Source organism: Anolis carolinensis, chromosome 2, assembly GCF_035594765.1.
Source record: "Anolis carolinensis isolate JA03-04 chromosome 2, rAnoCar3.1.pri, whole genome shotgun sequence".
Classification (NCBI taxonomy): domain Eukaryota; kingdom Metazoa; phylum Chordata; class Lepidosauria; order Squamata; family Dactyloidae; genus Anolis; species Anolis carolinensis.
The window spans coordinates 288108822-288125612 of NC_085842.1; the positions used below are offsets into that span (position 1 = coordinate 288108822).

The 16791-nt window shown below is 37.6% G+C and overlaps 1 protein-coding gene across 3 annotated transcripts in view; it reads right to left on the minus strand.

Annotated features, from left to right (window-relative positions):
• cert1 (ceramide transporter 1) overlaps nt 1-16791 on the minus strand; it is an 80615-nt gene that overhangs the window by 39137 nt on the left and 24687 nt on the right. For all 3 annotated transcript variants that reach the window (XM_003216254.4, XM_008102942.3, XM_062972334.1), the window contains exon 3: nt 5912-6028. In XM_003216254.4, coding sequence (XP_003216302.1) covers nt 5912-6028 — 117 coding nt within the window. The remainder of the gene's footprint in view (nt 1-5911; nt 6029-16791) is intronic.

Sequence of the window (16791 nt, forward strand, 5' to 3'; positions counted from 1 at the left end):
TCTCACAGATATTCCTAGTGAATATGCAGTGGAGGTGAAGAATAGATTTCAGGGACTAGATTTAATAAATAGAGTCCCAGAAGAAATATGGACAGAGGTCCACAACATTGTTCAGGAGGCAGCAACAAAGTACATCCCAAAGAAGAAAAAAAACCAAGAAGGTAAGATGGTTGTCTGCTGAGACACTGGAAGTAGCCCCTGAAAGAAGGAAGGCGAAAGGAAACAGTGATAGGGAGAGATATACCCAACTAAATGCACAATTCCAGAGGTTAGGCAGAAGAGACAAAGAACTATTTTTAAACAAGTAATGCATGGAAGTGGAAGAAGACAACAGAATAGAAAGGACGAGAGACCTCTTCCATAAAATCAGAAAAATCGGAGGCAAATTTCAGGCAAAAATGGGCATGATCAAAAACAAAGATGGCAGGTACCTAACAGAAGCTGAAGAGATCAAGAATAGGTGGTGAGAATATACAGAAGATCTGTATAGGAAGAATAATAATATAGAGGATAGCTTTTACGGTGTGGTGAGTGAATTAGAACCAGACATCCTGAGGAGTGATGTTGAATTGGCCTTAAGAAGTATTACTAATAACAAGCTAGCAGGAGATGACGGGATCCCAGCTGAGTTGTTTAAAATCTTGGAAGGTGATGCTGTCAAGGTGATGCATGCCATATGCCAGCAAATATGGAAAAGATTGGATATCAGATTAGGAAAAATCAATTTATATCCCCATACCAAAAAAGGGAAACGCTAAAGAATGCTCAAACTTCCGTACAGTGGCACTTATTTCCCATGCCAGTAAGGTAATGCTCAAGACTCCAGCAATACATGGAGCGAGAGATGCCAGATGTCCAAGCTGTGTTCAGAAAAGGCAGAGTAACGAGACACCAAATTGCCAATATCTGCTGGATGATGGAGGAAGCCAGGGAGTTTCAGAAAAACATCTACTTCTGCTTTATTGACTATTCTAAAGCCTTCGACTATGTGGATCATAATAAACTGTGGCATGTTCTTGGTGGTATGGGGATACCAAGTCACCTTGTCTGTCTCCTGAGAAATTTGTATAAAGACCAAGTAGCCACAGTAAGAACAGATCACGAAACAACAGACTGGTTCAAGATTGGGAAAGGAGTATGGCAGGGCTGTATACTTTCACCCTACCTATTCATCTTGTACGCAGAACACATCATGAGACATGCGGGGCTTGGTGATTCCAAGGCTGGAGTTAAAATTGCTGGAAGAAACATTAACAACCTTTGGTATGCAGATGATACCACTCTGATGGCCAAAAGTGAGGAAGAGCTGAGGAGCCTTATTACCAAAGTGAAAGAAGAAAGTGCAAAAGCTGGGTTGCAGTTAAACATCAAGAAAACCAAGATCATGGCAACTACACCTACTGATAACTGGCAAAAAGAAGGAGAAAATGTGGAGGCAGTGACAGACTTTATATTTCTAGGTGCAAAGATCACTGCAGATGCAGACTGCAGCCAGGAAATCAGAAGACGTTTACTTCTTGGGAAGAGAGCAATGGCCAACCTTGATAAAATAGTGAAGAGTAGAGACATCACACTGGCAACGAAGGTCCGCATAGTCAAAGCAATGGCATTCCCTATAGTAACCTATGGTTGCGAGAGCTGGACCATAAGGAAGGCTGAGCGAAGGAAGATAGACGCTTTTGAACTCTGGTGCTGGAGGAAAATCCTGAGAGTGCCCTGGACCGCAAGAAGATCCAACAAGTCCATCATCCGGGAAATAATGCCCGGCTGCTCACTGGAGGGAAGGATATTAGAAGCCAAGTTGAAGTATTTTGGCCACATCATGAGAAGACAGGAAAGGTTGGCAAAGATCATGATGCTGGGGAAAATGGAAGGAAAAAGGAAGAGAGGCCGACCAAGGGCAAGATGGATGGATGGTATCCTTGAAGTGACTGGCTTGACCTTGAAGGAACTGGGGGCGGCGATGGCCGACAGGGAGCTCTGGTGTGGAATGGTCCATAAGGTCACGAAGAGTCGGAAACGACTATGCGACTGAGCAGCAATCAGCCACCTTTACAATTAATAACTGTCTGAGATGATAAATATGAAGACGCTAGGCATCATTTTAAATATGATAATGACTTTGGTCTCTGTCAGAGTTTTAAAAATTCAAACCTTTTTCTTTGCAAAACGTTTTAGCTCAAATAAGAGTAAGAACAGAAGCAGTATAAAATACCTTGAAGGCATATCTGCCATCTTTTCATTTTATTTCATGCCTATTTCACTTCTCAATCAATAGACTGAACAGCAAAGGGCGTACTGTGTGTCCCACCACATTGAAAGGCTGGATGACGGCTCCATATCCCATGTCATTCTCTGTAGCAGCACTGTGACTATGAAACTCCACCCCAAGAGAGATCAGGCTGTCTCTATTCCTTCTCCATTCACAGCAGGAAAACCATGTGAGTTTACTTGGCCTTCTGTTCTTTCAATTAGCAATGTCTGTGATGGCTCTTTTTAACTGTTTAGCTGCGGGGTTTTTTTTGTCTGTTTCAAAGAGGCCTTTTAGTTGAATTGTTTTTATTCGCAGATTTAACATTTTGAACATTTTACCCATTGTGCATCATCTCAGAACATCTTGGTAAACTGAGGGGCAACAAACAAATGGCAGAATGAATGAATGAACAAACAAACAAGCAAACAAACAAACAGGGAGGCTCGTGAACTCTAGAGATGGTTCTAGGGTGAATTAACGCAAACAAGCTAAAATCCATATGATACATGAGATATTGTAGGTTGGAAAACAGACTGATCTAGATGAAAATTTGAAAACAGTGTTAGATTTCTTGTTCTTGGGCTTTAGAATTAGGTAAGGTAGCAGGTTCCTATACAGGCAGTTCCTGAGTTAAAGACATACGGCTTACATATGACTCAGTTAAAAACTGGGGTGAGATAACAGGAAGTGAGAGGAAATCTACCCCTAAGAAGGGAAATTGACTCCTGTTAGAGTTATCATGGAGAAAAGGTGTCTCCACTGAAGTTTTATTACCAATCCTTTTTTCCACGACAATCCAACATTTTCAAAATCCAAATGTCACAGGGACAAAAAATGAAGTGCCATCTTTTGAACAGGGGCACAGACAGCAAAAGAAATGTTATATGGCTGTTAACCCTTCCCTATACTATCTATAATTGACTGGAGTTACACTTAAAAATCTACCTATTCTGTGCTGCATACAAATTTAACTTAAGAACAAACCTACAGAAACTATATTTTCCATAACCTGGGACTGCTTATAAAGGAGCAACTTCACAGTTTGGATATTTGTCTGGACTATGTGTTAACAGAAAATACTAAGGTGGCAGTAATAGCCAGGAGTTTCTTTTATCAGCTTAAGCTGTGACATTACCTATGTAGGGGGATCCCCCAGTGGCGCAATGGGCTAAATCCTTGTGCCAGCAGGACTGCTGATCGAAAGGTTGGCAGTTCGAATCCGGGGAGTGGGGTGAGCTCCCGTCTGTCAGCTCCAGCTCCCTGTGCAGGGACATGGGAGAAGCATCCCACAGGATGGTAAACCATCACACATTCAGGCCTCCCCTAGGCAACATCCTTCAGATGGCTAATTCTCTCACACTAGAAGCGACCTGCAGTTTCTCAAGTCGCTCCTGACACACACACAAACATCTTTTTAGGGTGGGGTTCACATTAATGTTGCCAAGGAGTAAAGGAGTAGACACTCAAGCTAGTCTAGTGCATTTAAATAACTAACTTGCACATATGTATGTGTATGCTGATATCTGCTATTGAGGATGGATGGATGTATTCAACTGTAAAAACAATCAAGCTGGAACACCTGCCTAATGCCTAAATCCAATTACTAACCCCCAATACAACAGCCCTATTGAACAAATGAGTCTATTTAAAATTGCTTTAGAAATGAATGAAGGAATGATCAATCAATAACAGAAATTTTAGGATGAAGGAATGATAAATCAATAACAGGAATTGTGTCATACAGTCGTGGGGCATAAAAAAGCATTTTTGTAACCTGGTACCTCAAGTTTGCATGATCAACAATTCAGTTCCAGCGAACACATGGATTAGTATTTTTCTAACATGGTACTGATACTATGGATTTCTGAGAAGATGAGAAAAGATAGAATCTTATTTAATTAATCAGAGTAGCATCTGGCTGCCTATAATGAGATGAAGAAACACACATCCTAGCACACACAAGCATTCAGTCCCAGGCCTATTAATTGTATTTAGGTTAGTGGACTCTTTGACTATTTTACATGCTACAATAAAGTATTGTATAATGGATATGGCTACCTGGATGGAAAATAACACTTTTCCCCAATGTGCAAGAACTGTTTTTAAAATAATTACTAAGATTACTGGTCAGTCTGCCCATTGAGCACAAGTGCCCTTGCTGGTGTGCAAAGTCACCGTCACCAACAACAGATCTTTTATTTTGGGCTCCATGGATCCCCCCATCTGGCCTATGAACCCTCTCAGTCCAGACAGAAACCTTTTCCCTGATGTGGTGCTGTCTGAGCCCTGGCCATGCATCCTCTGGCAAAGTGACCCAGTTGCCCACAATGCTAGCAAAGCCCTTGGCACTGGTGCCTTTCTTTTTCTGCTGTTGTGACCTTGGGCCGAGCCCCTCCTAGCTGCATGGGTTCTGCTTTACAAGCCCCTCCCAAAACAGGCCTGTGCCTGTCCTCAGCAGGGACATCTTCTCAAGGGCCATTTTTGACAGTTGCTCCCTGTTTTATCTGAGTACCACCTACTTTACCAATAACTGCAACGTTTTCAAACGATCTTCATTTTATGTATTAATATTAATATTATCCAGTCCTGCAACATAGTTTATAATATTAGATACATTTGTTTTTGAAATACACCAGCTGTAGAAGCCTAGTCACCGGCGTGACACCTTTTCACCCAAAATGAAGAGATAAATAGCCCAAATATAGCTCAGCCAAAAGGCATTCAATCCATTAAAGTTTATTAAAGAAACAAGTGTTCTCCAGTAAAAGCTATTTCAAAAATACATTCCAAGGTAAAATATACAAAAGTAATTCCAAGGCATATGCAATGGTCAAAACAAAAGTACATCCAAAGTACAGGATTCAAAAGTCATTCAAAAATATGTCCTACAGTCCTAGTATTCTTTGACGCAGCAATAAACAAAGTCCAGCACTGAGAATAAAGCCAGAGACCCAAATCACAAACAGAAAAACATGACATGAAACCAAGGCAAAAATCTCCTACTGGGGAGCTTAAGGAAAAGGTGACTTTTTCCTGAAAATACAATGTTGCACTCACACAGAGCAACTAAAGAAGATAACTTAAGAAACCTAATTTTTTCCCATGGAGACACTATCTGTCTGACACCTGGAATCCCTCTGTTTATTCTTCAAATGCTGAGAAAACCGTGAAAAAAGCTCAGAACAGCAAAGCCTACATGCACAAGCCTCTGCTTGGCACTATCTTGTCATAATTGAAGATGCTGAGTTATAATAAAAAACAAGGAAAGGTATGGTATATAATATAGTTAGTAGTAAGTTACGTCTATATCACACACTTCTTATGTAATATTGTCCTTTACATGTGCTAAGTTATAGGCAACAACCTGTGAAACATGTGAAACATTCTCGCTAAGAGCAGATCTGTCTGTATGGCAATTCCCATCATCCAGGGAAGATGGATGATGGGAATTGCCATCAATTCCCATCATTCATCTTCCCTGGATGATGGGATTTTTTCCCCCGAGGCGCTACAGAAATAGTGGGCTCCAATTCAGGCTGCAATTTAGGAGTGCAAGGCCCCACCAAATGGTCCCCCCCCCCCAATCCTCTTCAGACCAGGCCTCAACACCAGCATAACTATGCACTATTGTTAACGGCTAGGTAATAGAAGGCATACCTTGTGTTGTTCAATTGCATCTATCCACTGTTGCCTATGATCTGGATCCTGAGCCCGTAGGTACCAAACACTGTCATTTACGCTGATATCAAATCTACACTCATCAAAATCATGGGGCTGTAGAAGAAAAGAAAACAGCAGTTAAGACAACTCGATCTAAACATAAATGCAATAAACTGTAATAAACTGCAATGCAGAACATATCATATCAAGAGTTTTTTAAAAAAATAAGATTAAATATTATACCTGCTTTATCCTTATACATAAACTTATATTTCAGAAATTTCTCATTCTAGGGATATTACATTAGTATTCTAAAGCAGAGCTGTCCACTTTGTTATTATGTGGTGACCTTCTGTTGATTTCTGGGAAATGTAGTTTAGGGAAGCCAATCTCTCGGTTTAGAATTCCAAAGACCCCACCCTAAACTACATTTCCCAGAATTCTGCAGAAGCAAGGCAGGCATCTCTGCTTTAAAACACTAATGTGATATTATCCAGGGAGCTGATTAAGTCCATACTCACTTAGGATCAATGAACTGTAGCCTTAATGTGCTCAGATTATTCATGAACCAAAAGAATATTAATTAATTCTGATATATGCTCCATTTTCTTTGACAAAATTTATTTCCTCTGCTTGGCACTATCTTGTCATAATTGAAGCAGTGAGCCCTTGGTATTTGCTGACCACTGAATCGTACTGGAGGACCATGAGATTTCATGACCGGAGGAAGTTAACTATAAAGTCACACTGAAGGACTTAAGAAACTATCTCATATCAAGTCAGAACATTATTATGTCCAACTCAAAGGACAGCAACTCTTGAAATTCCAAATAAAATTAATTCTCACTTCCTGCTAATTGTTTACTATAAAATTGTATGGGAGGACCTAGAAATTCCTAAGGAGAATATTTTAAATCAAATCCACAAATAACCAAATTTACAAAAGGCAAACATGCAAATGTGAAGGGCAGATTGTAATAGTTTTAGATAACTGAAATAAATATTATATAAAAGGTGAGGAGAAATAAAACCTATACAAGTTTTATTTGCTTGTAATTGCAGTAGGAAAAGATTCTCTTTGCCTCATTCCCTGGCTTTCTGATATGTGCGTGTGTGCTCATTTGTGTTCTCATTTACCTTCAAGGAAAATATTTTGATCTCCAAATGTCACTATAATGAAAACAGGCTATTAAACAGCTGTTTCTACCAGTCTTCTACTTCCATGAATATTCTAAAAAGCTGGATGTTTTGGCAGTATAACAACTCTCCTACATAAAAATTGAATTTGTAGCTTTTTTGGTGTTACTCCCCTTCCAAATAATAATAATAATAATAATAATAATAATGATAATAAAAATAAAAATTTATCTGTATACCACCCTATCTCCCCGAAGGGAAGAGGGAGGTTTCCAACATGTAAGGCAAACATTTAATTGCCGGAAAGAAAACCGAACAGACAATATATCAAAATAGACACAAATAATTGCTGCATTAAAGTATCAAAACAGTTAAATCTATGATTAGTTGATAACAAACTGAATGACCTTTCCCACAGTATGGGCAAAGTTGCAAATCAAACTAAGAATATCATATAAAAACTGCAACTGTTGACCCAAAAAGGAAACAAAAATATGTTACATGAAATATCTCAAAATTCTCAGAGCAAACTGCATACTCAAAAGCCATATTGATCCAAATCATACGCTCAGCAATAGCTAAGTAATAGCTGAGAGGGATCAGACCACACACAAAATATTTTAACCATTTCTGTCAAGGCTTCCTGGGTAAAAGCCTAAAGAATGGGTGATTAGGCTGTAAAAGCAGGATATTATCATTGTAACCATACATTTTTACAACACACAGGATTATAATGTTTTCTTATTTAGATCAACAAATAAAATGTGAAACTATCTGTAAATCCCTGTCAAAGATGCAAAAGGGAAGCAAGTGCTTGACACAATACACAAACGTTTTTAAAGCTCAGAACAGCAAAGCCTACATGCATAAGCTATTTACTTGAAGCATACCTAAGATCTGGCTCTCCCAGAGGCCAGTAAACATGGTGTAACTCACTAATTCACACAGCCTTGCTTCCTACTTTTCCTCAAGCTTATTATATATGTTTTCTATCACCATTCTATCTAGCTACTGTATAATTATTGATCAAAAGGAGAGGTTCCTGTGCTTAAGAAAGGCAAAGCCATCAGTGCTCATATGGTTCACTGCTTGCTTGATTTTAAGAATCTACTGTTAAGTTTAACATCTAATAGCAAAGTTTTCTTATCCTACATAATAATACTTTATTTTTCCTAACAATTTTGTAACTTCTGATACTGTATTCTTTGGAAGCTGGTAGCTTTGCACAGTGGCTTACCAATGCTGTAGGGAGGGAATTCTGCCAGGCAAATTAATCACTAATTTCCTGTTGAATCAGCAATAAAAACAGCAGGCAGACTGTCAAAGTTTTACTTCATATTCAAATGTAATCATAGCTGTTCTTCAGAGAGTATTTTACAGGGATTTGCACATGGCTGAACTGTTACATTTTTTCTGCTCTGACTGCAATATGGTTTTGAAAAAGAAAACAAATCATTTTTAGAATCTAGAAATCTTAGAAGTGACAAATTACTCATAGGCCTATAAAACTGTTATGCCTACATCCATGTATGTTGAAGGTACCCTTAAAAATCTGGACTAAAACATAATTTTGCAGAGCACGATTCACCTTATAATATATTTTTTTAAAGGACACATTGAAAGGGGACTGCACTGAAGAGATTATGTTTGCCAATTTCCGTTCTCTAACTATAGTGTTTTATGTTTTCTTCTGTCCTGGAGTCCTTGGGACAGTGGAGAGTTGTTGTTAGGATCTGAAAGGGAGAAATAACTGAAATTGTACTTCCTAATTTTCTACCTACAGCAAAATCCTAATACCATTATTCATTATGTTAGCAGAAGAGTCAACAGAAGAGATGGGAAATATTAACACAGAAATGAAAAGCATTTGGTCAAACTTAAAAACCCAAGTTAAAACTCAATTACAATGAGAGAGAAAAAAATCAGATACCCAAACTCTACACTCACACAAGGACATGCAACATTAATTAAAGATGGGGAAACTGCTACTACAGGGTGTTCATATTTATTTGAAAATATTTATTGGAAATTTATTGGAAAGCCAAAATGTAGGAAATGAGAGCAAAACAATGAATGAAAACTTGATTGTCATAACTTTATGTGATGATTGTATGCTTTAGTGTGAATCAAGAAAATCCTGTCAGCTGAAAGAGTAATTACAATTCTGAAGAGAAAATTATAAATTTAAAAATATGAGAATATACTGTATCCAAAACCAAACCAAGGGATACATTTGCCTTGCATAAGAAGAAAATGTACAAAGTGGCATTATTCTTTTATACTGAGGTACAATATGGCATAAAAAATAAAACAACTTAAAAACCACTCCAGATCTGGCTTGAAATAAATGTCAACTTTGCTCCTGAAATTTTCACATCTAGAACTACTGACTTTTCTATACTCATCAAAAGTGAAGATGTAAAGTTATTTTCCAGATCAATAATTCTGTACAGCTACAGTATTTGTATTTATTACTCTATACACTGTAATTAATGATTAATATTCTCCCTTTAAAAAGTGGGTCTAAATTAGTTGCAAGATTTTATTAATATTTTTTACTCAATCTTTTTTTCAAATTTCACCCCCATGTATATAAAGTTTGTAGAATTTACATTTCTATTACTATCTTGACTAAGTGAAAACATGGTACAAAAATTCATACTAAAACTACACTATAATTCTTATAACAAAACCTTATTACACACTTTGTTTTATCTCAAATCATGGTGACCTTATTACAGGGTTTTCTCAGGAAGACTTTTCAGAGATGTATAACTACTTTCTTGTAAGGCTGGCAGAATGTGACTTGCCTAATGTGACTTAGTGGGTGACCATGGCTGAGTAAGAATCTGAACCTTAGTTTCCCAGAGTCCGAATACAACATTCAAATACATGATATTTGGAAGACTCAAAATACAGTTCCACTGCAGACAGTGACATTTTACTATAGAGGCTACTAGTTTTCTAAAGGGATCTTTTTAGCACTTTTGAGACTAACTTTAAAAAAGAAGTTGGTATCATGAGACTTTGTAGACTTAAATCTACTTCATCAGATGCAATCTATCCCTTGATTTCCTGATTTTCTTCAACAGAATTCAGGATAGTATAAATTGAGGTTCCCCACTCAGAGCTGGGGGCGGCGACGCCTGGCAGGGAACTCTGTCGTGGACTGGTCCATGAGGTCAGGAAGAGTCGGAATTGTTCTAATTGTATGCTCCCCTGAGATATCACAATGCATCCAAGGAAAAATAGTAAATAAATACACATAACTATATTCCAGTCAGGTTGCTTTTACTATTCTAAGACTTAAAAAAAAATTCCAAGGCATCTTAAATCATAATGTTGTTGCTGCCTGCTTTACACATCTCTAGTTTTATCTATCTCTTGTTTATTTTAATTTTGGGGGTGGAGGTGGTTGAATATTATACCGTTGCAACTTAAACACTGCACTGGAATCCAGATAGATGAAAGACACTATTAAAAATTTCCATGTCTTCCACATTTCCTTTTCTGGTCCCAGAAAATTTCGCAAAATAATAAATAAACAAACAAATGAACAATCAGTTTGATACAAGTCACCTGTTTTTTGAAATGAACATTTATCTTTGATATGGTTTATCAATAAATGGTGGCACATTCAAGAGTTTCTAGATGGAGGTGCCAGGGCCACCCAGAAACAGAGATTTCTGACTGATTTATTTTTGTTTTCCCCTCACAAGAATTGTGATATTCTGGCTGAGCATACTTCATTGTGGCTCACTGAAGAGCTACTATTCTAAGGTGAAGCATTTTAAAGGAGGACTTCTCCCAAGGACTTTGCTCATTTTTCAGGGAGGGAATAACAGGATGAGATTTGACTTGTCATGTCTTGATTAGTGACATTTGTGGAAAATAAACGATAGACTATAAATGCTGTAGTAAACATAGTATTAAATCCAAAGTCTAAAAAGACAGATAATTGCAATGAAGAACTAGATGTGTAGTAAATAAATATGTACCTAGATAAGGCTTCACATATTCCCAATATAAATCACCAGGCAGCATGTCTGAATATCAAGTTAAACAATAATGTTCAACGCTATATGATACACAAGAAGTACTCTATAAAACTCTCGTTCCTCCTGAATCAACCCATTTAATTCTATATGATTGAAGAAAAATATCTTTAAAGCATTCCATTCATTCCAAAAAGAACACGAGACTTCTAACTCCCCATTCCCCTCTTCAAGTTTTTTTGGGAATATAAAAAATATATCTTCCTGAATGTTTCCAGCTATTTTCCCTTGGCCTTCTCAATTCTAAACAATTTATGTAGAGGAAAAGGGCATATAAGCCAGTCGTTGTACTGAAAATCCTAAATTAAGATGATCCTGACTTCCAAGAGTGCAGAAAAGACATATGCCCTGTGCAGTTTCAAGCTACACCCAACATTCAATATGATCCTGGCCTCATGATTCCCAAAGTCTGCTCTGAAGGACACACACAATCTTCATACCAGACAGACTTGCAGAAGAATATTTCCTGCCAACACTGTCTATCCTGCTGATGGAGGAACAATAAATAGCAGGGGTCCCCAAACTACAGCCCGTGGGCCACATGTAGCCCATCGAAGCCATTTATCCGGCCCCCTCCACTGAGGAAGGCACGCACGGAGTGAGGGAGGAGAGAAAGGCCTTTCCCATCTCCTCACTTGCACCACAAATGTCTTTCCTGCCTCCTCCCTCACTCGATGCACACCTTCCAAAGCTTTGCTTGTTTATAACGGTATTTTAATTATTATTTAATTAATAATTAATAATTAAAGGGTGCTTTGCTAGTACTTTTGGTGCTCAAAGGCAGAAGGGGGTTGGACTAAATGGCCCAAGGGATCATATTTCCTACAATCCAACCCTCTTTATTATTATTATTATTATTATTATTATTATTATTATTATTATTATTATTATTATTAACAACATTGAGGTTGGGTGGCCATCTGTCAGAGGTGCTTTGCTTGTGCTTTTGGTGCACAAAGTCAGAAGAGGGTTGGATTAAATGACCCAAGAGGTCTCTTCCAACCCTCTTTATTATTTTAATTATAATAATAATGATGATGATAATAATAAATGTTGAGTCTGTATTTTTCCCATTTAGTTTTTTTTTACTTCAGAATAAGATACGTGTGCATAGGAATTTGTTTATAGGTTTTTAAAAAATATATAGTCTGACCTTCCAATGGTCTGAGGGACCGGTGAACTGGCCCCCTGTTTAAAAATTTTTGGGACCCCTGGTATATAGAATATATATTATATTGCACCCCCTATGTGCAATATAATACTGCATGCAATGATCCATGGAATACATGGCTTTCCTCATTGGTTTTCTTGACTTATCTTTCTGCTGAACTTTTGGTTTTTTTTTTTTTTCCTGACATAACAGAATCTATGTTGCATTCAAACTTCCACTGATCATTAGACTAGGTAGCCTCTAAGATGAAGTCTCTTTGTCATCTCGCTCATGCCCAGCAGAGCTATTTTCACTTGGGAAAAATGGAGACTAGCTGAAGGACAATATGTTATCCCCAGAGTATGTGTTTGTTCAATTGAATATCTTGAAAAAAGCAGCAGGAAATTCTGAGGGTCATAGAAACATCCAGTCAGAATATTTCAGTTAGTTTCCAACTAGCAAAATATTGAAATGTTCAAAGCAATTGTTTTCCAACTAAGATGTGTAAAATGGGAAAATTCTGCAAAGGAAGTCTTTGCTCTAGAAAGATGTGCATTGCAACATTTTGTGTGTTTATACAGAGCTTTTACCATTTCCCCTTACATATCCTCTCAGGTTCCACCGTGACTCCCAAACAATAGTTGACAAGATTTCTTTTAAAATCCAGAAAAACAAAAGAAAAGAAAAGAAAAGAAAACAAAGGACACCAGGCTAGGAGATAAGAAACTCTACAGTTGCTCATAAATAAGTATTTATAATGTCTCCAAAAAGGTGATTATGCCCAGCAATTTATGAAGTTATGTATCTGGCTTATTTCACAAGAGATTTAAGAGCAATTTATGTTATGACAACAATATATGCTAAGAGAATCAAATATGTGCTCTGACTTTTTTCAAGGGAATCCAAAGAAAAGCACACATCTCTCACTTCGGGGTGAGAAAGAGCAGTATAAAAATGCAGTAAATAAATAAATAAATAAATAAATAAATAAATAAAGCTTTCCAGGTGTTACTGGCCTGTAATTCCCATCATTTCTCACAATTTGGCCATGAAGGCTAGGGATGTAAGGCCCCCTGTATCCTCTATTCTTCAAGTGGACATATAAAGTGACAAAACCTCTATTTTTCTCCTTTATAAAAGGTAAATAGCTTCTTGTATTTTGATAAAATTAAATTTAATGTAGAGACTCAAGCTAGTTTAACTGTCTCCATTCTTAATGGAGCGCCAGGAATTTCTGCAAAGGGTCAAGGATCTCTAATAGAATTTTGAGAACACTCACATAGTTTTAAAATTGTGCTGGAAACCATTGATTAAATCAAAGAATACTACTGTTGTTTAAATAATTTAAAAGATAACAATAAAAGGGGCAACTGATATTTATGACTTAGAAATCCATGAACAGTAAACACTTTATAACAGAAACATATGCAAATTTGCAGGATTTCTCTTCTGTATTCCCATTAAAATGTTAAAAAACTAAACTAAACAACAATAGAGCAAACACAATGTTTATCAAAGAGCATGTCTTAAAGAAAAATGTCTCAACCTGGAAGTGGGAAAATCAAGATCTATCTTCTGCTCACGCCTTACTTGGAGGACCAGGAGAACACACAGAATGGAATATTGATATGATGCTTGCTGGGACAAGGGCATGTATCATCTTTAAAAAAATACTATTTTAATCAGAATTATGATTTTACTAGCTAGTTTCATGTATAAACATGTGACTATAAATAAATATAAACTGACAGAACTATTAAAACTTAATTGGAGGAGAACTTTATTTATAACTGATGCATTTCTAGCATAGATATCCTTTTAGATATTTGGGGTGAAGATGTTTTATTTCTGCCCTCAAACACTCCAAAGGGTGCTGTTGTTGTTGTTGTTGTGTGCTTTCAAGTCATTTCCAACTTATGGCAACTCTAATGTGATATTATCCCAGGCTTTTCCGAGGCTGAGAGAATCAGCCAAAAGATTCAAATTATATACAAGAGTCAATCTGAATAGTGTAACAACTAGTAAAACAAACTAATGAAACATTAGATAAAAATCTACCTCCACTTTCCAAAGCAATGCAACTTCTCAAACTCAAACAAATTATTTTTAAAAAAATAAACTGTAGCTCTATTCTTGTGCATTTATATTTGCAATAAAATTGCTGGGAATCATCTACACCTCCTCTTTCACTATTTCTGACTAAAATGTTTATTCTTACAATGGTTTAAAAATAATAAGAAACTAAAATAGCATTATTGCCACATTATATTCATCTAGCACTGAAAACAAATTATGCACTAATTTTTTTAATGGCAAAACAGTTACAGCCTTCAAAGGTTCTCCTACATGTATTTACTTTTCTCCCCTGAAAAGGTAATTTTTGACTTCATCATAACAGCAGCCAGTCATGGTCACTAAAAGAACTGTAAAAACATTTTTTCTATCCTCTTGTCTTTTGATTCTACTCCAATAACACAAGAAGGCTGGACTTAGATTTAAGTACCTGTATTTACTCAAGTCTAATGTGCCATCGAATCTAATGCACACCTCAATTTTCAAAACCCCAAAACCAAAAAAAGTATTTGCTGGCAAATGTAATATGCAGCAGCAAAAATTGCGCTCTTTGTAATTTGACCAAAAAAGCTGTGCATTATAGTGGTTGCATGCTTATAATTCCTTCTGTAAAACAAAAGTGTTAATAATACTTGAAAAAGAAAACCTTAGGATGCATTTATTGCTGTCACCATTGCATCTGCAAAGAACTGCCCTTCTGAGTTGTTTGAAGTGGTCAGAAGGCTATTGGTCTTCAAGGAGAAAATTCTGACTATTCAACAGCCTTCTGTGAAGAATTTGCACAGCACTTTGTAGATGAAGTCACTCAGATCTGTTCTGACTTGGATGCTGTTACTGATACATTCCCAATGGATGTAACTCTGGCTCCTGCATGTCCAGTGTTGATGGATACCTTTCAACTTGTGCAGCCTGAGCATGTGGACAGGATCCTTGGAGAGTTAAGAGCTACCCTATGTATTCTAGATCCTTGCCCTTCCTGGCTGATCAAACAGGTCAGAGGGGGATTGGCAGAGTGGGTGAAAGTGGTGATCAATGCCTCCTTGGAAAAAGGCAAAATTCCAACTTGCCTAAAGGAGGCAGTTGTGAAACCTTATTTAAAAAGCCATCCCTGAACCCCTCTATAATGGACAACTATCAGCCAGTGTACAACTTTCTCTTTTTAAGCAAGGTTTTAGGAACTATGGTGACCTCCCAACTCCAGGGATTTCTGGATGAAACGGATTATCTAGATCCATGGCGGATGACCTACATAGAGAGCTAGATAAGGCAAGAGTGTCCCTGTTGGTTCTCCTAGACTTTTCAGCGGATTCCGATACCATTGACCATGGTATCCTTCTGGGCTGTCTTGCTGAAATGGGACTGGGAGCCATTGTTTTACAGTGATCCATTCCTTCCAGGAGGGCTATACCCAAAAGAGAGTGCTGGAAGACTCCTGTTCAAACCACTGGCCTTTGACCCATGGGATTCCTCAAGGTTCTGTTTTGTCCCCCAAACCAAATCAGGGAATAGGTACCCAGCCTGTGCTGGGTGCGATTACACTCCCCCTGAAGACACAGGTCCGCAGTTTTGGGGACTTCCTGAACTCAGTGTTGAACCTGGAGGCCCAGGTATCTGTGGTGGCCAGGTGGGTCTTTGCACAGTTAAAATTTGTGTGCCAACTGAGCCCATTCCCTGAGAAGCCAGATCTGGCCATGGCTCAGGTCTGGGTTATTTGGCTGACTGCATTTCCTTGTACAAACCTGCCCTGAGATCTTCAGGAGAGGCCCTTCTCTTGATCCCACCTCCATCTCAAGCTCAGTTGATGGGAATGAGAGAGGCCCTTCCCAATGGCTGCCCCTCAAGTCTTGAACACCAGAATGCCCCCCTCCCTGTTGTCCTTCTGGCAGTAGGCTAAAACCTTTTTATTGAGGCAGGCTTTAAATAATGTTTTAAAGATCAGGTCAGGGAGTGCTGTTGTTTTTAGCTTTGAATATGTTTTTATGGATAACAGTATTTTTAAAAATACCACTGATATTGAATTGTTTTAATGTTTGTATATTTGTAGATTTTAAATTGTAATGAAATGCTTTTCATGTAAGCCACTTTGAGTCTCTTTGTGGGGAGAAAAAGTGAGGTATAAATAAACATAATAATAATAATAATAATAATAATAATAATAATAATAAAAAATCCACTTTTAACTGCTCTAGCTCAATGCCATGGAGTCATGGGAGCTAAAGTTTGGTATCATGGGAGCTGCTAAAGAATGATGCCTCACCAAACTATAAATCCCAGCATTGCATAGCATTGAGCCATGACAATTAAATTAGAAATGTCATCCCTCAAATAGGAGCTCCAGGTGCTCCTGAAATAGAGTCTCTTTTTGCTTTGGCTCAGCACTAAGATTATCATATTATATGAATCTAATGCATACCCTAATTTTGGGAAGGTAATTTAGCCAAAGAGGGTAAGCATTAGATTCG